This window comes from Pyrgilauda ruficollis, unplaced genomic scaffold (assembly GCF_017590135.1).
Source record: "Pyrgilauda ruficollis isolate IOZ18807 unplaced genomic scaffold, ASM1759013v1 scaffold16, whole genome shotgun sequence".
NCBI classification, from domain to species: Eukaryota; Metazoa; Chordata; class Aves; order Passeriformes; family Passeridae; genus Pyrgilauda; species Pyrgilauda ruficollis.
In genome coordinates this window covers 3097996-3120439 of record NW_024514764.1, presented here as the reverse complement: position 1 = coordinate 3120439, position 22444 = coordinate 3097996, and the positions used below count along the sequence as shown (strand labels likewise).

At 45.1% G+C, this 22444-nt stretch overlaps 1 protein-coding gene across 1 annotated transcript; it reads left to right on the top strand.

Annotated features, from left to right (window-relative positions):
- The first annotated feature begins 5336 nt into the window (after positions 1-5336).
- EIF3B (eukaryotic translation initiation factor 3 subunit B) lies at positions 5337-21532 on the top strand. The gene is made up of 19 exons (XM_041462587.1): positions 5337-6106; positions 9171-9363; positions 10388-10507; positions 10617-10674; positions 11333-11461; positions 13035-13192; positions 13803-13934; positions 14033-14099; positions 14200-14246; positions 14986-15196; positions 15762-15834; positions 16301-16423; positions 16599-16677; positions 17516-17654; positions 17851-17976; positions 18456-18533; positions 19271-19379; positions 19754-19871; positions 20969-21532. Exons 1-18 carry the CDS (start codon positions 5662-5664, stop codon positions 19855-19857), a joined length of 2391 nt encoding a protein of 796 aa, XP_041318521.1. The 5' UTR covers positions 5337-5661; the 3' UTR covers positions 19858-19871; positions 20969-21532.
- The last annotated feature ends 912 nt before the right edge of the window (positions 21533-22444 follow it).

Sequence of the window (22444 nt, the reverse complement as noted above, 5' to 3'; positions counted from 1 at the left end):
AGCTGCACGCTCCTAAAACTGCAGCGCAAGGAGCCGGTGCTCTCCCGCTGGCTGTGCCGCTGGATGTGCCGCTGGCTGTGCCGCTGGCTCGGCTGGGAGCGGAGGCACCGGGAGCGCCCGTGCCGCTGCCACCGACCCGCGGCGGGAGGCTTCGCGCCGCCTCCAAGGTGCCCGGAGCCCCCCGGGCCGGCGGGGAGCAGGCACGAAATAAAATAATAATAATTATAATAATAAATAATAATAATAAATAATAATAATAGTAATAAACTCTGTGCCGCACGCAGGGAGCGCTCGGCCGCGTGACTCCCCACGGGAGAACTTCTGGACCGCGCCCCGTGTCCGCGTCCAGCCCCGCAGAAGGGCTGCGGGGAGCTGACCGCCTGCGGCCACCGGGACAACCATCGGGGCGGCCACCGGGGCGACCTCCCGCCGCCCCGCCGGGCAGGTAACCCCAGAGCTGCCGCTGCTGCCCCCGCACCTCGGCTCGGGAGGGAGCCCTGCCCCGAACGGCACCGCTGCGGCCCGGCCCTGGGCAGCCACCGGGCGGGCCGGGGCCAGCGGGGTCCCGCTGCCCCGGGGGGAAGAGGGGAAAGGCGGCGGCGCTTCCCCGCAGGTTTCGGCGGGGAGCGCGGCCCCGGCCCCGGCGCGGAGCCCCGTCCGCTCCCGGGCGGGCAGCGCACGGCGGGCGCGGCTGCACCGAGGGGCGGCCCCGCCGNGGCTCCGGCTCCGGCTCCGTGGGGACGTGTCAAATTGCAGCGCCGCGCCTCCGCGGCCCCGCTTGGGCAGCGCCCCCGGCTCGGACGGGCTCCGGCAGGGCAGCGAGCCGTCCCCGCCGCTGACGGGATCGCTGCGAGCGCCTCGGAACCGCTTCGGGATTAGTAACACATCTCTCGAGTGTCTTACAGCGTGTAAGAAGCGATCGGCTCATGGGTTTAATACAGGATTATTCCGAAGTATAACCGCTTTATTTTTTGAAATCTGAAAAGGATGGTTGTTGTGAACTTCAGGGAGGCTTTCTTGTGCGCTAGGAAAAGTAGATAACTGGTGAGGCTGTACTTTGGGATTCCTGTCACACAGTCTCAGAATCAATTGCATTGAAAGTGTTTGAAATCATTGAGTACAACCTGTGACTGAACAGCACTTTGTCACGCAGACCGTGGCACTGAGTGCCACATCCACTCTATCCTGAAAGACCTCCAGGATCCGTGACTCCCCCACCTCCCTGGACAGCCCATTCAATGTCTGATCACCCTTTCTGTGAAGAAATTCCTCCTGATGTCCAACCAAACCTCCCCTGGCACAGCTTGAGACTGTGCCCTCTCATCAGATGAATTACTCCGAGTCAATTTTGATATATTTTCTTTAACTGAATTCCTTTTCCCATGGCATTTCTGCTGCCATCTAGGACATTAATCAAGTTTCCTATGCTCAGTGTTTTTATATGTTGCATCTGGATTTTTGGTAAATTTGGTAGAAATGAACACTAAGCTATTCAGAAAAGCACAGAAATATGAACATTTGAAATGCAAATACACTTTCCAAAACTGCATCAAAACAAGAACTGTATGTATGAACACCTCCCATTTTATTAGTAATTTTTTTTCCCACTTCCTGTACTTTACTAGTCAGGAATGATATGGTTGACAGTGGTGGGAAAAAAAAGGTGCATGTTTTGTACAGTGATTTTCCTGAAAACACCATCAGACACAAAAAAACCCCATATATTTTGGACCTCCAGATTGAGATGTTACAATTCATAATAATGCTTTATGTTTTCAACATCCAAAGGATTGCATGCATTCCCTAATTAATATTCCTGATATTTCTTAATCATGGGAAGCTAATTAGCCACCTCCACTGTATGCAGAGAGAACTAAAGCAGAAAATGATGAAGTGAGAATTATTTCATGGGTAACTGTGACCACAGTGCTCCCCTTTGAAAGTTCTTGTGCTGCTACAAAGATGTGAATGAGTCGAGCCATTCCCCTTTTCCTCCTCCCTCAGTGCTATTTCAGCCCAGTCCCCACGAGCGTGGGTGCAGACTGTGTAGAAAATTTAAAAAGCTGTGTATAAAATTAAAAAAGCATGGCATTATTTAAGCTGAGAGGCCCTTCAAATCATGTTTGTACAGCAGCCGAGCGGAGTTTTGCGTGCTCAGCACTTCTGAACACCGCAGGGTTTTTCGCCTATATAGCATTTTTGGAGAAAATGAATGGAGGAATCAACATGTGCTCATTCAGCTATAGATTTTTGATTGGTCTGTACTTAAGCTAATAGCATAACTATTTATTTGGTATAAATAAGATATTCTCAGCTGAAGATTGCTTCAGAGTCTTGAAGAAAAATACTGTGGAAAATAATTCAATTGCAGAAATAATTTTTCAGTGGGGCCAGAAAGAGTCTGCTTGAGGTAAGTTATTGAACACTTCTGCATTTGCTGTAACTGCAGCAAAAGCTTCGGGAAAACCTTGAGCATAAAGAAACACTAAAGAAAAAAAAAATAACACATCAGAGAATCACAGAATGGTTTGGGTTGGAGGGACCTTAAAGATGATCTTGTTACAACCCTGCTCTGTGGGCAGGGACACCTCCCACTATCCCAGGTTGCTCCAAGCCCTGTCCAACCTGGCCACGAACACCTCCAGGGATGGGGCAGCCACAGCTGCTCTGGTAAATCTGTGCCAGGGCCTCACCACCCTCACAGGGAAGAGTTTTGTCCTCATATCTAATCAAAACCTACTCTATTTCAATTTAAAGCCATTCCCCCCCGTAAAAAGTCTCTCTCCATGTTTCTTGCAGGCCCTTCAGGTATTGAAAGGCCACAGTCAGGTCACACTGAAACCTTCTCCAGGCTGAACAATTCCAGTTCTCTCAGCCTTTCCTTCAGGAGAGCTGCTCCATCCCTCTGATCCCCTTAGTGGCCTCCTCTGGACCTGTTCCCAGAGCTCCCTGCTGTGCTGGGACCCCAGAGCTGGGTGCAGGACTCCAGCTGGTGTCACCAGAGCGGAGCAGAGGGGCTCAACCAGCAGCTCCAGGTGACAAAAGCAATGCAGAAACAGGTCCCTGCCTCACAGAGTGTCATTCTGGGCACGTCCTGTCAGGATTAGATGAAATTTCATACAAGAATTTGCTTACTCCTTCAGAATTCAGTTTAGGAAACAGAGCTGTCAGCTCCACTATTCTCAGATCACCTGCACACAATAAAATTCATGAGGCACTGCTGGTTGGAGAGCTGTGTTATAAAAAGCCTTTCCTGCAAGAATTTTTTCCCCAAAATTTCCCATTGATTAGGAGTTTTGCATTTGGAGTACTTAAAGGAACAGGCTTCAGCTGCCAGTGCCAAAATCTGTTTTTAAAAGTTGTTCCGCTCTCCCTCAGATTGCTGAGTAAGGGCTGGAAAAAAAAAGAATAGCAGTGAGATAGGACAGGACTGAGGGGAAATTTCAACAGAGAAAGGAAAAGGAGAAGGAAGGAAGAGCAGATAAATCAAAAGTTTCTGAAAAGTAGAGGAAAGTGCAAAGAGCAGCCTGTGCAATGTCAGGGAAAGGAGAATCCAGTGTTTAGATCCACAGCTTAACCAAAGGACTGGAAGAGTGCAAACAGGAAAAAGGGCAATTGCAGAAATTGCACATTCCAGCAATACAGACAACGGTGGGAGTGGTGAAACAAAAGCAACCTTATACACACCTCTGGAAGAGCCATGGGATACTGAGGAGCCAGCTGGGACCATGGTACTGCCTCACATTTGGAAAAATATGTGGTTGTGATGGCAGGAAACAGCACTTGGTGTTCACTTTTTAGTGTCAGTGCTGGTGCTGACTGGGGAGTCAGGGGCTGGTCAGCTACCACGATATAATGAGGGGAAAAAATTGCTGCACAAAGCGCCAGTCATCGTTTCCATCCACTGGAGCTGCCTCCAGCAGGGAAGGGACACACGCGGCCGGGGGAGCTGGAGTGGAGCTCGGATGCCATCGTGTGACTCCCAGAAACACTGCACAGCCGGCCGGCCCCAGCCTCCCAAACACCGCCCGCAGGAGCGTGTCAAAACATCAAACACGCTGCAACACAACACCAAGTCTAATTCTAAAATGCCATGTACACTACCTGCTCTGCCTTTTTTTTTTTTTTTTTTTTTTTTTAATGCTGGCATTGTCTGTTTTAATGATTAATTGAAAGCATTGGGATAAAAAAAAAAAGAAATCCTACTCAAAATGCAAGTGTTCGTCTCTTAAGTTTGAACAGACGAGCCATTTCTCAAGAAATTTTTCTGAAATTGTCACCTCAAGACGGTATCCGAGGCAAATTCAAAGTTCTCTGAGCTACTCTGAATATACTACATATATATATATATATCAAATTCAAAGTTCTCTGATCAACTCAAAATATACTACATATATATATATATATATATATGTATATATAAACACACATGGTGGCAGAGGTCAAGTCACACTTCATGTATTCTTTGTATTCTTCATCAGTCAAAGGTGCCCGGGACAGAATGCGATGCTTTAATCGATAATGTGGGCTCACGTCTCTCCGGTCAGTCATGTTGGTAGCCAACATGAAGAGAGAAAAGCTTTACCAGTTCAAAAACCATTTAAAAATCACGCTAAGACGCCAGGACCGCGCCCCGTGACCCCTCAGATCACTGCCCTGCGCGCCCGGCTGCACCGGGAGGCCACCGGACCTTTAAGGCTTCTCGCGGGCAGACAGAGATGCCGCGGCACGGCCACTGTCATTTTGTACCTCAGGAAAAATGTTATTTAAAACCCACAAAGGTCACGGTGGGACTAAAACAGCGCCGGGAAGCCGCCCGGCCGCGGCCGCTCTCGGCGCCGCCATCCCGCCCGGCTGATGTGGCGCTGCCGCCGGACCGTCCCACACGGCCCCGCCGCTCCGGGGGGGAAGCTGACCCGCCGTCCTCGCCGCGCCCCGGCACAACCGCGTCGATGTCGGCGAAGCACCGCGCGCCTCCCCCTCTACTCCAACTTGGTAGCGCCCGCGCGCGCGCCGACTGCCGTCGGGTGAAGCCATGGTGAAAGATTGTAGGGGGGCGGTAGGGCGAGTTTAGCGCCAGTGCGCTGTCCTTTCACCGTGGCATTGTCCTGTCGCCGACTGCCCAGCGCGGGGCACCGATGTGTGCTGAGGGAGGAGATTTCACTGGGCGTCAGCGCAGTTAAATGTAACGGCGCCCCTCAAAAAATGGTTCGGCCGGACCCCACCTCAGTAGAATGGAAGGCGGCGCCATCTTGGACGCAACCACAGCAGTCAGAAATAGGGGTGGCAGGCGTACAGTGGGGTGGAAGGTGAAGAAGCCGCCGCTGACGGGGCGAGACAGGGCTGACAAAGTCGCCGGAATCTCCTGTGCGCAGAGGGGAGAGAAGGCGGCGTTGGGCGGGAGCGGCGGCTGGGACAGGGATCCCCCTCTCGCTCTGCGCGCGTTGGTAGGCGCCGGCGCGCGCGGGCCGCTGGGCCTGGCGCACATGGCCCGGCCGTAGGAGCCGCCCCGCCCCTCCCCCGCCTTTCCCCGCCGCGCTCCGCTCGGCACCGGCACCGAGCACCGAGAGCCCGCAGCGGGCTCAGGGCACCGGGCACCGCACCGACACCCGCACATCCACACCCGGGCACCGCACCGGGCCCGGGCAGCGCCGCCGCCCCATGCAGGACACCGAGGAGAGCCCCGCGGCCGCCGCGCCGCCCGGCGCGCAGGGCCCCGCCGAGGAGCCCGAGCACACGGACGCGCCCCCGCCGCCCGCGGAGCCGCCGCGGCAGCAGGAGCAGGAGGAGGACGAGAAGGAAGATGAGGAGCAGGAAGGAGGAGGCGAGTCCCAGGCGCCGCCGGGGGCCCCCGAGCCGCCGCCGCCCGCGGCGGAGCCCGAGCAGCCGCCGTCCGGCCCGCAGAGCCCCGCCAAGGCCGGGCCCCAGCCCGGCTCTGAGCCCGGCGCCGAGCCCGCGGCGGAGCCCAAGTCGGAGCCGGCGGCCGAGGCCGAGCCCGGCGCGGCGCAGGAGAACGGGGAGGCCGCGCCCGCCGGCCCGGCCGAGCCCGAGGATGAGATTTCCTTCAGCGACCCCGAGGACTTCGTGGACGACATCAGCGACGAAGGTGCGGCACGGGAGGAGCCGGGGAGCCCCTGGGGGGCCGGGCCGGGCCGGGGGACGCCGTGGCCCGAGCCCCCGGCCCGGCTGCGCCTCCGCCCTGCTGCGGGGCAGCTGCGCATCGTGCATCGGAGCTGTGCTGCTTAAATCATCCTTTTTCTGAGTTATCGCTGCCCCGCACGACGCTGCTGGTGTAAAACCTGCTCTTAAAGTGGTTCTAAAATCGCTGTTACACCGCAGGTGTGGGCTGCCCTCTGAGTGGAATGACCAGCTCGTCTCCCTTCCTTTTGCCTCCATTTGTTAAACTGCTGTAGAAACAGAAGTTTTAAATGGTTGATGTGGTCGTTACAAACCGTGTTTCATTTTTGTTTTTTCTATGCACCCCAATGAAATCTGTAGGTAAATAGGGTTTGAGGAGAGCTACTGCTCGTGAAGATGTGGTGTAGGTGCTTTGTGACAATAAAATAGGGAAAATTGTTTCTGGCAGATAAAAATGTCAGCCCAGGTTCTTTTAAAAGTAGTGGCTATTGGCTGCCTTAAAATGGCCAAGCTGGTGTGTAACTGCACAGACAATAAATGTTATACATGGGCTTGTCGTACAGAAATTAGAACTCTAATTCAGTGTTTTTCAGATGGGTCTTTCCAGATAAATTTTCTTAGTTTTTGAATAGCAAAAGTACTGGTTTCCCCACTATTTGTTCAGCATTTGTGCTATTTTAGGGTCTGTTGCATGTATCAAAAGTGGAAAGATGTTTCTAAAGCACAGGACTGTAAATCAGCCAGTTATCTCATCTGGCAGTGGAATACAGGTGCATTCTTGTGTTCCAGTCCTTTGTTTAGTTTAATAAATCAGCAGCCAAATATCCTAGATTAAGGAAGTGTTTGCTGTTCTCAGTTTAGCAGTCTGTATAACAGCTGTTAGAACTTTTACATTTGTTTCTTAAAGACACTTTGGCAAAATTGGCTCGGAGTTGGATTCCTTCTGTCAAGTGCCTCCTTAATACACTTGGTGTACATGTAGGATTGTTATGTTCAGTTCCTTCTTGGAAACTGGGCACATTTTCCATCCCCACCTATTTTGTTGTTAATTGATTTGGTTAACTTCTCAGCTGCCTGAAATCCAGTGTTAGTGGCTGAATTACAGGGATTCAGTTTAGTCACTCTTGCTGGTCTGACTTCCCATCTGTGTGTATTGCTAGTTGAGCTTCCTTACTCCTTTCCAATTATTCTGGTGCCTTCCCAAGGAGAAAAGCAGCCCAGTGTGACCAAACCAAGGCTCTTCCAATGCTGTGATAACACAAATCCTCAGGAGCTGGACCAGCTCTAGCACTGGAACATCTCAGATCCTTTGCTGCCTCTTCTTTTTCCTGGGTGGCATTGGCATGGAAGAGCAGCAGGTCTGGGTTAAAGCAGAAGGGATGTGTTGGACAACCAGTCAGGTGCCAGTGAGGCTTTAGTTCGGATAATGACAGTGGTCCTTAAAATGCTGTCAGCTGGAGATAGCCCTGCACCCACCACACCCTGCTTCCCTTCTGGCTGCAGCAGGAGCTGGCTGAACCAGCTTCTCGCTCTTTGAAGATTCCTTTGTTCACATTTTGGAATTTAAGGGCACAGTGTGGGAATTTGGCTTCAATCTCTTACAGTTTTGACTCAATACAGGGTGTTGCATTCCTGCTGAGGGATCTAAACATGAATTCCTTGGCCTACAAAGTCTTTTTTGAGAAGTGGCTGTGAAAAAAAAAAAAGACTAAAGGAGCTGTAAAAATTACCCTTTTGTGGTTTACTTTGGTTTTCTCCTTTTGCTAGTAGACTCTTGTGGAAATGTCCTTGTGGGGCTTTCATTTTGCATATTTTATATTGTTAATTGTAGTTCCTGCATGCACATGGAGATAATATTTTTGAGTGATAAATATTACAAACAACAATATTCTGTGGATGCTACATAATCTTGGTGGTAATGGGCTAAATATTTGTGATTTATGTTGCCCCAAATCAATGGGAAGCTTCATGTGTAATAACCTGTTGGAGCTTAAAGTTGTAGAAATCAACTTTTTAGTAGTTTGAAATTCAAACTAAGCGTGTTTCTCATATTTCTTCATTGCTGGAGATCTTTCCAGTGATGTTTCTGGGCAGAAAAAATTCTTGAATTACAAAACCATCAAAAATCTAATGTCTTCGAAATATCAGCATATACAAAACCTTTTTTAGTTTGTTCTCATATTTTAAGTCTTTCTACATATGTTTGGATTTTTTTTCCTAGTCTATGCATGCTATAGATAGTCTGACTCTCCAAATTTTATCTAATTCAAAGGTGTGGTGCTGTGAACTTATTTTCTCTGTAGTCTCGTATTTTTTAGTGATCTTCATATAATCTTAAAACTTACTGTAGATATTCAGGAATTAGTATGTTCAAAGACTGTCCAGTGTGAAAAGATGTGTGCTTGTCTTCACAAAGCTTAAATGTGGCTTTCAGTGTCTTGCCTTAGACCTTTGTTTTTGTGCTTAATTAAAGGTTTAGATGGAGTGTGAGTTCTTAATTACAGTGATGCTGAGACATGCAGAGCTTCCAGTATGGTGGATAGTTTTGAATTATGCTAAAACTTGTGTAATTTGGGAGGGAGGTACAGGTTGCATTTATTTTTATCAAAGTCATCTGGTTATAATGTGAGCAGGAGGACTGGTCAGAGGTCAGGTAGTAAACCATGCATTTGTCTGTGCTATTGTCAGTTTTGGGGACTTTGTGAGCCAGTTCCATCTGCTGAAAAATACTGATAGAGCAAGTGTTGACAACCTCAGTGTGTAAAATATATTTTTAAGGAAGACTTCAAGAGTTGGGTGCTTAAAGTTTGCCATGAAACCACATAATCATGTCACTTTGGGTGTGCTGTTGGGGTGTTGTTCAGTTGTTTTTCTGTCAGAACATTCATTCACGACCAAGTTTCTTAAGTGATTCTTGAAATTTCTTGAAATTTGCCGTCTCTCTGTTTTCTTACTTTCACTGTTCTTTTCATCTTTGTCTTCCCTCCTTCGTGATGTGAGCAGTGCCTTAGTTTCCTGTCTGTGCTTTGCAGAACTGCTTGGTGACATCCTGAAAGATCAGCCCCAGGAGGCAGATGGAATAGACTCAGTGATTGTCGTGGATAATGTGCCCCAGGTTGGACCAGACCGACTGGAGAAACTGAAGAATGTCATCCACAAAATATTTTCCAAGTTTGGTAAAATTATCAATGAATTTTATCCAGAAGCAGATGGAAAAACAAAAGGGTAAGTCATGATAATTCCAGCTGGAAAAAGGACTGAAACACAACTCTGGCTTATCTTTGATTTTTAGTGTCAATGTCCAGTTTTTATGGTAACCTTGTAGGTGTTATCATCACCTTCTTCTACCTCAGCCTGTGCAGTCCTGACATCAGTCTCAGTCACAAACAAGTTCCTGAGGGAACTGAGAAGCTTAATTGCTCATTAGGCTCAATAGTGGGGGATGGTGGGGATTAATTATGGAGACAGTTTAGCTGGGTTTGGAGACAAATTTCTGTGCTACATGAGGAGTTTTTTCTTAGTTTTCTGCTGTGGTAGAAGTTAAAGATTCTCTTGAGCTAAAAACTTAGTAGCAGTGGTTGGACTGTTTGTTGCAAAGTAGATTGTCAATATCTGTAGCATATATTCTGAGTATTGGAGGAATCCATACTTTACAAGGCATAAAAAGAGGTTTCTGGAGTTGGAGGGATTGTTGCTTCTATAAGGTCAGCATGAAAATTATTCTGTCTCTGTGTTCATACATCTGAGACACTGATGGTGTTCAGGATACCATTAGTTTTAAGTCTGCTGGGCTGCAAGCTAGCTTGGATTAAGTGGCCAGAAGGAATCTGAGTTCTGTAATTAAAAAACATTGAAAGAAAAAAATTGAAGCCTGTGACAGCAGGTTCCAGTTCCTAAACATGATCTGTTACTCAGCTGGAAAGAGCTGTGGATGTAACCTGCATGTTCCTGTTCCTGTCTCTCACTTGGCCTGGTTGTGTTGAGCTTGCATTCACTGCTCTGTCTGGCCCATTTCAGAAAGGATATCACATTAATTGAGGTCAGGCCTAGAGAGCTAAAAAATGTATGTGAGCCTGTGGCCAGAATGGGGATTAATTTGCTATTGACCCTAAGTGATTAAGCACAAGACAAGAAGTTATCTTATAGATGCTCTGTACTGAAGTCTTAATTCATCCCTATTATTCCTTCTTTGTGTTTAGCCTGTTGTGTAGTCAACAATGTCTTGTACTTTGGTTTTCCTTCCTTGCAGGTACATCTTCCTGGAGTACATGTCCCCCTCCCACGCTGTGGATGCTGTGAAGAACGCAGATGGATACAAACTGGATAAGCAGCACACTTTCAGAGTCAACCTCTTCACTGACTTTGATAAGTGAGTGCAGCAATTGTGTGTTATCTGTAAATTTGGGGATTCTAAAGTGTCTGCATGGAGTAACCATGAGTGTAACCAACCAGAGTAACCAACCAAATTGCTCTTTCAGGTACATGACAATCAGTGACGAGTGGGAAATCCCTGAGAAACAGCCATTTAAGGATTTGGTAAGGAATTTTTGGAAAAGTGGAAAGAATATTCAGCTTAATATTAAATGGTTACTTCATTGCTGAAATGTCCATATGAAAATAGAAACCATGTGTTAATGGTGTTGGAAATAGCAGTGCTGATCACATGCTGCTGTCCCTTCATGCTCACCATCATGCAGTGATGGGAGGAACTTGGTGCTTCTGCTTAATAGTTACACATAATGTGAAGCTTAATTTACTCTTATTATTTAAAAGTAAGTAATAATTTTGCACGAGTCATTTAAAAATAGATTTTCAAAAGCATCTTTTTGTATTCTTAGTTGTTTGAGGCAAACTTTGGTGTTTGTTACCAGTTGCTTTGTGAATGTTCTGGTGGAAGAAAGAACAGTTTGCTTTTTCTTTAAAAATCAAATACCAAATGACTTCCTGTTTAAAATAAATATTAAACATCATCAAAACACCTTGAAGGTCCACCTGTTTATGGTGTGCTCTTAGCCTCCAGCATCCAGTAATTGGAATTGTTTAATTTCACTTCAGAAACTTGTTTGCAGTGGTAAAACCCCAAAGTTGCACTCTCTGGTAAGACCAGGTCCCACCTGCCAGGTGGATGCTAATTTGTGGAGCTTGCTGACTTAGCCTTTGACTCACTAACAGTCTTTTGCTCTGTTTTTCTCAGGGGAATCTCCGATACTGGTTGGAAGACCCTGACTGCAGGGATCAGTACAGTGTGATCTTCGAGTCAGGAGACCGGACTTCCATTTTTTGGAATGACATCAAGGAACCTGTTCAAATTGAGGACAGAGCAGTGAGTGTCCTGGAAGTGCTGGAGACTGCAGATACACTCCTTCATTTTATGACATTGCAGCTTTATAATTGAAAAAAAAAAAAAAAAGGGTTTTTCCCATGGCTGAAATAATTTTTTCTTCCTTGTAAAGAGTGGTGAAATCACATCCTTTAGAATTAGACTTAGCTGCTTTGGTAGGAGAACTGTGAAGTGAACTTTTTAAGTTTGTGGTGGTGTTTGTTTTTTTTTTATAACTGGTCTATGATGCCCATTAGTTTCCTTCATCTCTCTATTATAGGTGATTCAGAAAGACCTGAGAATGCAAAGTCAGAGTTTGAGGAGCACTATTCAATTTGAGCTGAATATGTGCTTATGTTTGCTGCTTCAGATGACTCCTTGCTTTTGTGCTGACCACAGAGGTGTTAAAGAGGAATAGCTGGTTTGGTAATGACATAAAGAAGAGAGAGTTAGTCTGCCTGTCTGCTGCAGGCACTGGACTTGCTGGGAGCTGTTAGGACCCAGGAGCATTTTCTTTAATAACCATTGTGCATTTCAGTAGGAGGAAGTTGGCTCTGGGATGATGAGAATATTTGCTCATCACCATGGTCTCTGGCTGTGGTCTGCATTGCTGAGATCTCTCTATCTTAGCTGAAGGTCCAGAGCTGTGTTGTTCAAAATAGTTTTGAGAACAGGATGTTCTGGCCAAGACTGAAAGAAGGAAATCCAGGGTGTTTTAGAATTAGACTTAGCTGCTTTGGTAGGAGAACTGTGAAGTGAACTTTTTAAGTTTGTGGTGGTGTTTGTTTTTTTTTTATAACTGGTCTATGATGCCCATTAGTTTCCTTCATCTCTCTGTTATAGGTGATTCAGAAAGACCTGAGAATGCAAAGTCAGAGTTTGAGGAGCACTATTCAATTTGAGCTGAATATGTGCTTATGTTTGCTGCTTCAGATGACTCCTTGCTTTTGTGCTGACCACAGAGGTGTTAAAGAGGAATAGCTGGTTTGGTAATGACATAAAGAAGAGAGAGTTAGTCTGCCTGTCTGCTGCAGGCACTGGACTTGCTGGGAGCTGTTAGGACCCAGGAGCATTTTCTTTAATAACCATTGTGCATTTCAGTAGGAGGAAGTTGGCTCTGGGATGATGAGAATATTTGCTCATCACCATGGTCTCTGGCTGTGGTCTGCATTGCTGAGATCTCTCTATCTTAGCTGAAGGTCCAGAGCTGTGTTGTTCAAAATAGTTTTGAGAACAGGATGTTCTGGCCAAGACTGAAAGAAGGAAATCCAGGGTGTTAGGTGGGTTTAATTGTTATAACACAAACTGTATCAGGTACAGGTCACTGTACCTGAAAACCTCTTGGTGATCCATAAGGTGAAAAGGTCTCAATTGACAGTTTTCAACCTGAAGAATAGTATTGTACTGTACATTGTGGAGTTTTATTTCATGCACAAAATTATCACACATCCTGAGATCTTCACTTAGTAAAGGGATTTACAAAATGTCCTGCTACAAGCCAAGCATGAATTCTTTCCCTTTTAGGGACACAGCATGAAAATAAAGTTCTGTGTGTACTTTTTTTTTTTAAATCCAGAGGTGGACAGAGACCTACGTCCGTTGGTCCCCCAAAGGCACCTACCTGGCTACGTTCCACCAGAGGGGCATTGCTCTGTGGGGTGGAGAGAAGTTCAAGCAGATCCAAAGGTTTAGTCACCAAGGAGTGCAGCTCATTGACTTCTCACCCTGTGAAAGGTACAGAGCATGATGCTGGTTTGGGCTAAGGGGTAAAAAAAATGAGGCATGAACAGCATCCTCCAAATCTGGAGTGCTGAAATTAATTTCTTAAGGTTTTTTTAACATTAAAGAGCTCTGGAGAGAAGGATAGAATAATTTCAGGCCTGAGATGCGTTTTCATTTGAGTTTTCAAGTAGCACATTTGGAAGCAGTTGGGTTTTATGCTTTTTTGTGTTAAAGAGGTGATTTACCTCTCAATGGAGAAGCCCAGCATCCCTGTAATTTGGGTTGGATAAGGTCAATGATTTCTGTTTGGTTGGAAACCAGTGTTATTCTCATGTCAAAACTCACCTAATAGGTAACAGTATATTTGATGAGTTCCCCTCCCTTGTAACATCAATATGGAAGGGCTTGCACATAAATCTAGAACCTTTTCAGCCAGAGGGATGCCAGGGAAACTTTCTCCTCCTTTCTCATCCTGTTCTTATTTTTCCCTCCCCTGAAAAGTCCTATTAGGGAAACTGCTGTTTAAAAGTGCCTGGTATTTAACTACTACTGGGATGAAAGCCTGCTGATGCTGACATATTAGATGAAGTTTCAATAATGAATTGGATTATTTCTTTTGTAGGTATTTAGTGACCTTCAGCCCTTTGATGGACACACAGGATGACCCTCAGGCTATCATCATCTGGGATATTCTGACTGGCCAAAAGAAGAGAGGATTCCACTGTGAAAACTCAGCTCACTGGCCTATTTTTAAGTAGGTTGAGAAACAGAATTAGAGTAGAGAGTTGTGGTCCCAGACTTCATTTAATAAAAAGGCAAATTTTGATTTTTTTTTTTTTCTTTCTTGCTTAGATGGAGTCATGATGGTAAATTCTTTGCTCGAATGACTTCAGATACCCTCAGCATCTATGAAACACCTGTAAGTTCTTGCCTTTTTTGCATAATAATGAGAAGAGAAATATGTATGTAAATGTAAGAATGTTACTAACTTGAAAATTCATCCTTTTCTCATCTTTTAGTCTATGGGTTTGTTGGACAAAAAGAGCTTGAAAATCAATGGGATAAGGTGAGTCTATTCCCTTGAAATCATAACTGTGATCTTTAGCGGGAATCTTTTAGTTTGGGGATGTGTTACGGCAAGAACAATCTTCATGTTGCCTGGAGCAAAGAGCTTTACATGTTGAGGTGGTCAAATTAGACAAAGTGGCAAAAAGAAGTAAAAAACTCTCCACTTGTTGATGAACACACTTGGTAGATTCTGTGCTTTGAAATCCTCTTTGAGGTACTGCTTACTCCCCCTTAGGAATTCTGTTCCTTCTCTACAAAACCAGACTGGAATGCAGTTTGCTAGGGAATATCTCCCTTACAAGGTGGTTGTGCTGGCTTAGAGCAGTGTGCTCTGTTTGCACAAGACACATTGACTCCTGTGAGAGTTTTTAAAGTACATCTCTGTAAAGCAGCAAGAAAATTAAGTGTACCCAGGTGCAAGAAGATGGTCTCCATGGTAATTTAATGGGGTTTTTTTTGGCTCATTTGTTCTTCGATCTTTGGCACTTATTCTTTGTGCAACCCCTGCTTTTTGGTGAGATGTACTGATGAGACAACATTGGTGATGTAGCAAATTTATATAGCTGCTTAAAAATCTATTTAGGTATTAAATTGCCCTCAGTTATGTATCTGTGCCTGTCTTTATTACTGAGAGTTGATCTTTGTCTGCAACATTCAGATACTGTGAGGAAAGTGGTTTCTGCTTGTAGTATCCAACTGAAAATTAAAACAGCGTATTTTTAACTTTGTTCCTCTAGAGACTTCTCATGGTCTCCAGGTGGTAACATAATTGCTTTCTGGGTGCCTGAGGACAAAGACATCCCGGCAAGAGTGACTTTGATGCAGCTGCCTTCTAGACAAGAAATTCGTGTGCGGAATTTGTTCAACGTCGTAGATTGTAAACTGCACTGGCAGAAGAATGGGGACTACCTGTGTGTGAAGGTAGACAGGACTCCCAAAGGCACACAGGTACATGGATTTTGATCTTACTGGGAAAATCTGGTTCTTCCTCATGCTTCCTTTTCTTACAGTACTGTGTTTAAGTCAAGGCAGTGTAAATTATATTATGTCAAAGCTATTTTTATTTTTTTCCGTTTGAATTTCAAGTATGTGGAAAGCAAAATGGATGTAATGTTTGCATCCAGGATTTGCTTTGACTTTAGTGGCCTCTTAGTCTTTGTGAGGTCTGTGCCTCACCTCAGCTCCTGATCACAATTTAGCAGCTGTTGAACAACATGTAGGTCAAGCTGCATAATGTGCCACATGTTCATCTGTCTTAATTAAATTTTACAATAGTCTGAAAAAAAAAATGCTTTTCTACAATTCTGAAGTTATTTATCAGAACAAATTTGGAATGTTTTTGATAAGGAGGCATACTGTATTTATCTGCTCTCATTAAAGGAATAAACCTTGACTCACTCTCATCCTGTGTCCTAACAGGCTAATTGAGGAGTTGTCCTTCTATGCCTAGTGATAAAATTATTTACTCTGCTGTTTTTGTGCTGGGGTAATGAGCTGATTTTGGCCTTTACAGGGAGTAGTGACCAACTTTGAAATATTCCGCATGAGAGAGAAACAGGTGCCAGTGGATGTGGTGGAAATGAAAGGTAATGCCAAGTATTTCCTTACTTTTGAGCTTGACCTTTTCTGCAGAGATGCTTGTGTCTTTCTCAGAAATTCTTGTCAACACCTGACATAATTAGGAATTTAACCCTTTGGAAAAGAGCGGGATTTCAATGTTGCAGAATGTCTCGTGTAAAAATGACAAATCAAAACTTCCGTTGCTGTTTGTGCTTGTGACTGACTTGAGAAATGATAGAACTGAAAGTCTGTTATTAATCAAAATGGTATGGCTGATAATAGCAATGTATTTTGTAGATGATGGAAGGCTTAGAGCAATCATTAGAAACACTTCCCCTAACTTCCTGCAATTGCCTTATCAACCTGTGTTTTAAAAGAAAATCTGCTAACTGATGGGTTGTCTCTCTTCAATATCTTAGTTTTCTTTGGTAACTACTTGAAATCAGAGGTTTGTATTGTCCTTTAACAGAGTTTTGGCTCCTTTTGTTACAGAAAGCATCATAGCCTTTGCTTGGGAACCAAATGGAAGCAAGTTTGCCGTGTTGCATGGAGAAACTCCACGAATTTCAGTTTCCTTTTACCACGTTAAAAACAATGGGAAAATAGAACTCATAAGTAAGTAAAAAACAAGTGAAACGTGCAGATACTAAACATCTTCCCTGGTAATAGATGCAATAAACACAAAATTGCATCTGTTTGTGATGTTTTGTGAGAAATTAGTGGGGTTGATGCTTGTAACTGATGGCATTGGATTGAGATCTTTTTCTGAATTTGCCTTGTTTCTTTTCAGAAACTTTTGACAAACAGCAGGCAAACACGATATTCTGGAGTCCCCAGGGGCAGTTTGTGGTGTTGGCTGGCCTCAGAAGGTGAGTGTTGCACAGGTTGCTGACACCACCACATTGATTTTAAAAAAGGAAAAGAGCTACAGTATCTCACCAAGAAGTGTTTGGTGTCCCTGACGATGCTGATTGCTCTAATCCTGACTGAGCTGTGCAAAGGCAGAGCAGATATGCAGCTTCTTGATGTGTCTTAGTCCTTTGCAGCTTTCAATTCCTATTTTGCCACACCAGATGAAGAGTGCATTTTTTAACAGAAAAGTGGACCTTAAGAAACACTTTCCAGCTGTTTAAGTTAAATCTGACTGAGCCAATCCAGTGTGGACATGCTTATGGGTCTTGTGATGCATTTGTTGTCATTGCCTTGTGTCTTTTCATGGGCAATACCTGTTAATGATAGCGCTGCTTTGTGAAAGAATTATCAACAAAGTTTCACTTTAGAGCAAGTGAAAATTATTGTTGTCAATCAGTCAAGTAATATTTGCTTTCATGTGCTTTCAAACAAGCACTGCTGTTCATCTTAGAAATCTTTTCTTTAATCTCTTCTTCACTACTATGTCTAAGCATATGATTGTTAAACTTCGGCTATAGCTTGCCCAGAGCATGTTATTACAGTGCCTTTAACCCATATATTTGTATTCTTAAGGGTCCCTGAACATAGAAACAGAAGTGTCATTCTTATGTGGCATTTTGTATTTATCCACCACATTCCTTTCCAGCCACAGAGACTGGCAGGAACCTGGCTGCTCTCTTGGCTGCTGTGAGACTTTGTTTGCAATGAGGAGTTGTAGAGATGCAGCTTGTGGCATGCTTTTAGAAGGCCAGGCTGTGCTGGTGTGTAAAGCAATGTCCTGTTCTGCCTGTGCAGCATGAATGGTGCCTTAGCCTTTGTTGACACGTCTGACTGCACCATGATGAACATCGCGGAGCACTACACGGCCTCCGATGTGGAGTGGGACCCCACGGGCAGATACATTGTCACCTCTGTGTCTTGGTGGAGCCACAAGGTACTGGTGCACCTCTTTTCCCCACCCCTGCTTGCTCTTCCAGTGGTATTGGAAAGGGTTATTGATTAGGAAGAGAACATGAACACCTGTCTCTGATTGAATGACTTAACCTCCACCACAGTTTTAAACATTATTTTTGAGCACTCCAGTGATAAGTTAAAGCTTATTTTGGCTGAGCTCTGCACTGCTCTTCCAGGTGGACAATGCATATTGGTTATGGACCTTCCAAGGCCGTCTGCTTCAGAAAAACAACAAAGACAGGTTCTGTCAGCTGCTCTGGAGACCACGACCAGCTACCCTGCTCAGTGAGGATCAGATAAAGGTAGGGTATTGCAGGGACTGTGTGCTGACATGGATTTGTTGTATAAAGCATACTTGGTGTACTCTCTCTTCTTGAGGATGAGGTTTGTTACACAACTGCCTTTTGCCCTGAATGTGTGACTAAACACATTGCTGTGGGGGACCTCACTTCTGGGAATGTCTGCAGATATTAACAGTATTATAAGCTCAAAATAGAAGTGATTACCAGTTGTTCTTACAGTTAAGGTATGATGAAAGGGTATAAAGAAGAGTAAATTGAATTTTTCTCTTCAGACCTTGCTAGTTGTATGTGTACAGAAGCACTTGTATGATCCATAAACCAGGAGGCACAAAATTATAGTGAAGGGAAATTGCCTAGCAGAGAGTTGTTTTTGAGAAGGGCATAGCCTGCTTAGGCCTACCAAAGGAGTGCTTAGAGAAGATGATGGTTGTAATTGCTGGTCTGATACACCAGTTGAAATTAAATTTCCTGTTTCACAGCAAATTAAGAAGGACCTGAAGAAATACTCCAAGATATTTGAGCAGAAGGATCGCCTGAGCCAGTCCAAAGCTTCAAAGGCAAGACACTTTTGAAATATATTATAGATGAAACTCTTGTAGCCTATCCTTAGTTTGTACTGGTGATATGTAAGTTGCATTTCCTGTATCATAAGTGTTCATTTGATCCAGACGGGTAGAATTAGTCCAGTGGGTAGTTCAGAGAGGTGCTACTGTAAATTTAGAGTCTGGAGAGGAACTGGTGTTACGTCGTTAAGCAAAGGTGGTAACATTTTGGAGTTCTTAGCACGTTGCTGCATTAGCCAGTGTTTAAATTAAGAAAAGCTCTTTCAATTAGAAAAAAGGACATCTCACCAAAACAGCATTCTGATTAGAGAAGAGAATCTTTTTTCTTCTAAGTCAGTAGAAGGTGTTTATGAGAACAAAGTTTGCCTCACACAGGCATGCCTGGGGTGTGGGTTTGGCTCAGGGGGAGGCTGAAGAGCCCTGGGGTGGGTTTGGCTCAGGGGGAGGCTGAAGAGCCCTGGGATGGGTTTGGCTCAGGGGGAGGCTGAAGAGCCCTGGGATGGGTTTGGTTCAGGGGGAGGCTGAAGAGCCCTGGGGGGGGTTTGGCTCAGGGGGAGGCTGAAGAGCCCTGGGAGGGGTTTGGCTCAGGGGGAGGCTGAAGAGGCCTGGGGTGGGTTTGGCTCAGGGGGAGGCTGAAGAGCCCTGGGATGGGTTTGGCTCAGGGGGAGGCTGAAGAGCCCTGGGATGGGTTTGGCTCAGGGGGAGGCTGAAGAGCCCTTTGTGCCCCGCAGGAGCTGGTGGAGCGGCGGCGCACGATGATGGAGGAGTTCAGGAAGTACCGCAAGATGGCACAAGAGCTGTACATGGAGCAGCGCAACGAGCGCCTGGAGCTGCGCGGGGGTGAGAGGGCTGGGCACAGCCACAGCAACTCCTCCTTCAGAGGGGGATGAGGCCCCTCAGCCCCTGCTCTTCTCCCTCTGCTTCCTGCTAAAGCCAGTCATGTGTTCTCTGGAGGTTTTTTTATCCTGAATCGTGGCAGGTTTTAAGGGGGGAAAAAAGGCATTGGTTTGACCCCGGGATAAAGCTGTAGCAGGAGACAGTAATGCCTTGGATATCACTGAATAAATTTCACATGTACTTGTTAGGATTTAAAGCACCAAATACCTCTTTAGCTCTTGTTTCGCTGCTGATCTAAAGGCTTTCTGCCAAGAGCATCAGATCATTCCATTGCTGCCTTGTTTGTCGTGTTCAGTGTTGATGTTTTTCCATTGCAGGGGTAGACACAGATGAGCTGGACAGCAATGTCGATGACTGGGAGGAGGAGACTGTGGAATTTTTTATCAATGAAGAAATTATTACCCTTGCAGAACCAGAGTAATTAATAAAACTGTGGTAAGATAACATAACTGAGAGAAACTCTCTGTCAGCTGTTGCTGTAGACTTGATAATTTGCTTTAGGAGTTAGGTCTGTCTGTTGCACTGGTTGGTGAATGTGGTGTTCCCTGAGTTGGATTATGTTTTTTCTGTGGCTAGGAAAGACAGTTTTTTTAAAAATCAATTGCAGACAGTCAGATTTGTGAGCTGTACTGAGCAGAATACTCTGTAAATCTTGTCTTACCAGAGAGATCAAACCCACAACAGAGTCAGGGTCAGCCTATGAACACAGTGTTGCAAACCTGTATGTTCTGTCAGTAGGAGGAATTGTAGTTGGTATGAGATAGGAATTTTACCTTTTGGAAGATTTGCATGTTAGTCCAAGACTGGACAGAGTTTAAATACTGTATTAAAGATTATACAGCATTTGTCTGTGGGCTGATAAAATTTTGAGATTGTTTAAATACCTGCATTAACTCAGTTACTGTTTTCTAGAAAAGTTGGATAGAGATCATGTGCTAGCAGACTTTTGTGTACTGATTGGCATGGCTTGTTGGGGAATCTTGTATTTAATTCAGTGTTTTCCCAACTCCTCCTTGTGAATTCTTATGTTTTATGTTGGCTGTGGAGGCTACTTCCAGCCCCTGTTGTAGGAAATGTCCTTTAGTGAGCTTGATGTTGTATAGAGGAGAAAAAATACTTTCACAGACACTGACAGGATTTAAAACTTGCAGTGGGTTCCTGCTCTGTCATGTTTAGGATCTTGCTTAAGGAAGAGGAAGAGGAGACTGGAAATATGCAGCTGTAAGTCACCCTGCAGTTCTTCAGCCTCCAAAGAGCTCAGGTGCAACATGTGTCTCTTGGAGCTGTAGAAAAATAATAGCCTTGATAGCTTTGACTATATTTGGGTCTGGCTTATGTGTTCCATACATGGGAGATCTTTTTCTGGAAGGAAGAGGGAGAGAAGCTGCTTAGTGTATGGATTTAAACCACATGAGTTTAGGAGTAGGTGAAACACAAGCTGTTGTAGCCTTTCACCAGGTCTGCTTCTGAGGTTGAGCTGTTTGTATAAAAGTACAGCAACTAACTCACTTCTCTTTTTTGTTTTTGTGCAGCTCCACCAGATCTTGTGCTGAAAAGAAGTTTGTTTTCCAAAAGCCTATATCAACTTTGGAATTCTTAATCCATATTCTTGCACTCTGGAAGGGTGGATGCACCAGATTTTTTCCATTCTGACACATTGTAGTGCCTTTAAGTCTTGCTGCCTGCTGCAGTGAGATACTGGAAAGGCGCTGCTTTTAAATTTATATTATTTTTTTTCTAGGGTTTGATTATTTTTTTTTTTTCTTTTTAAATCCACTACTACCAGTATTTACTTCCCAACTCCCGTGCAGTCCTTGCCAGCTGGCAGTTTTTGCCTCGTGCCAGTGAGGTGAGATTCACCAGTGCACCCTTGTCTCTCACACAATGTTTGGGTTCCAGGACTCTGTCTGTGCCCCCAGGGCATGGACAGGTGTTCGTTTGGGTTGGGCAAAAGTCACCAGAACCATTTTCTGTATGATGTGTTTTAGTGTGCTGAAGCAGCACTACAGCGGGCTATACCCTCCTCCTTTCAGATTGTGAAAGGATGTCTCCTTCAAAGAGCTGAATATGGAAATAAAAGCAGACCTATACTAAAACCAGGCTGGCTGTGTGTTGTTTGTGGGGAATCTTTCCCTGAGTGATCAAAGTCAAGCATCACCCAGTAATAAGAGTGTGTTTGCTGGATTGGCTGATTGTTCCTTTGGATTTTTTCCAAATCTTGCTTCCTCATGGCCCTTCTGGCTTTGTGTTGTGGTTGCTTGGTTTTTTACAATATGGTACAGCTCATTAATCTGCCATGTTGACCTGTTCATGGTGGTGGAGTGACTAGAAAGTGACTGGATTCTTAAACCATTTGCAAACTGATAAAAGCCTCAGGAATTATTGGTCTACCTTACCAGTGAAAACTGCAGACTTCAGAGCACTCAAAAAAAGCACGTGCTTTTTGTTCTTTTTGTTCCCTCTTACAGTACCTGTTTCATTTCCAAAGCCCTCCAGGCTCAGGATGGAGAACTGTACTCAGAGCTGGTGCAGCTTCTCTGTATTTTTATTTGTGAGCAGAGCTGGGTGTTGTCAGAGCAGTGAGAGAGGCTGGCCTCTTCCTTGCCCTTGGAGAATGAGGATGTTCCTGTCTCCTCTCCTGGACTGGGCAGAGAAATTGCCAAGGTGAGCACTTCTCACTGGCTTTCCTTAAGCCTGGAGCTCACTTGCACAGCAGGGTGGGACAGCTCTGGAGTGGGAGGCCCTCTGGCCACAGGGCAGCCCCCCTCAGCTGCAGGTGGCCAAGGGACAGGGATGTTCTCAGCACTCACTTTGTCATTAGATAAATTTGCTGTGATGGCCAATGCACAAATGCCTCAATTAACTTCCATGTCCTCTTCACAAGGAAGTTTCCAATATTATTTTCCCATAAATGGTACTTAGTTCCAACAATTCACTCTTTAACCAGCACGTGTTGTTTTTCCAAAAGTCTGCATTAATTTCCAATTTTCTGCATTTGTTCATTCATA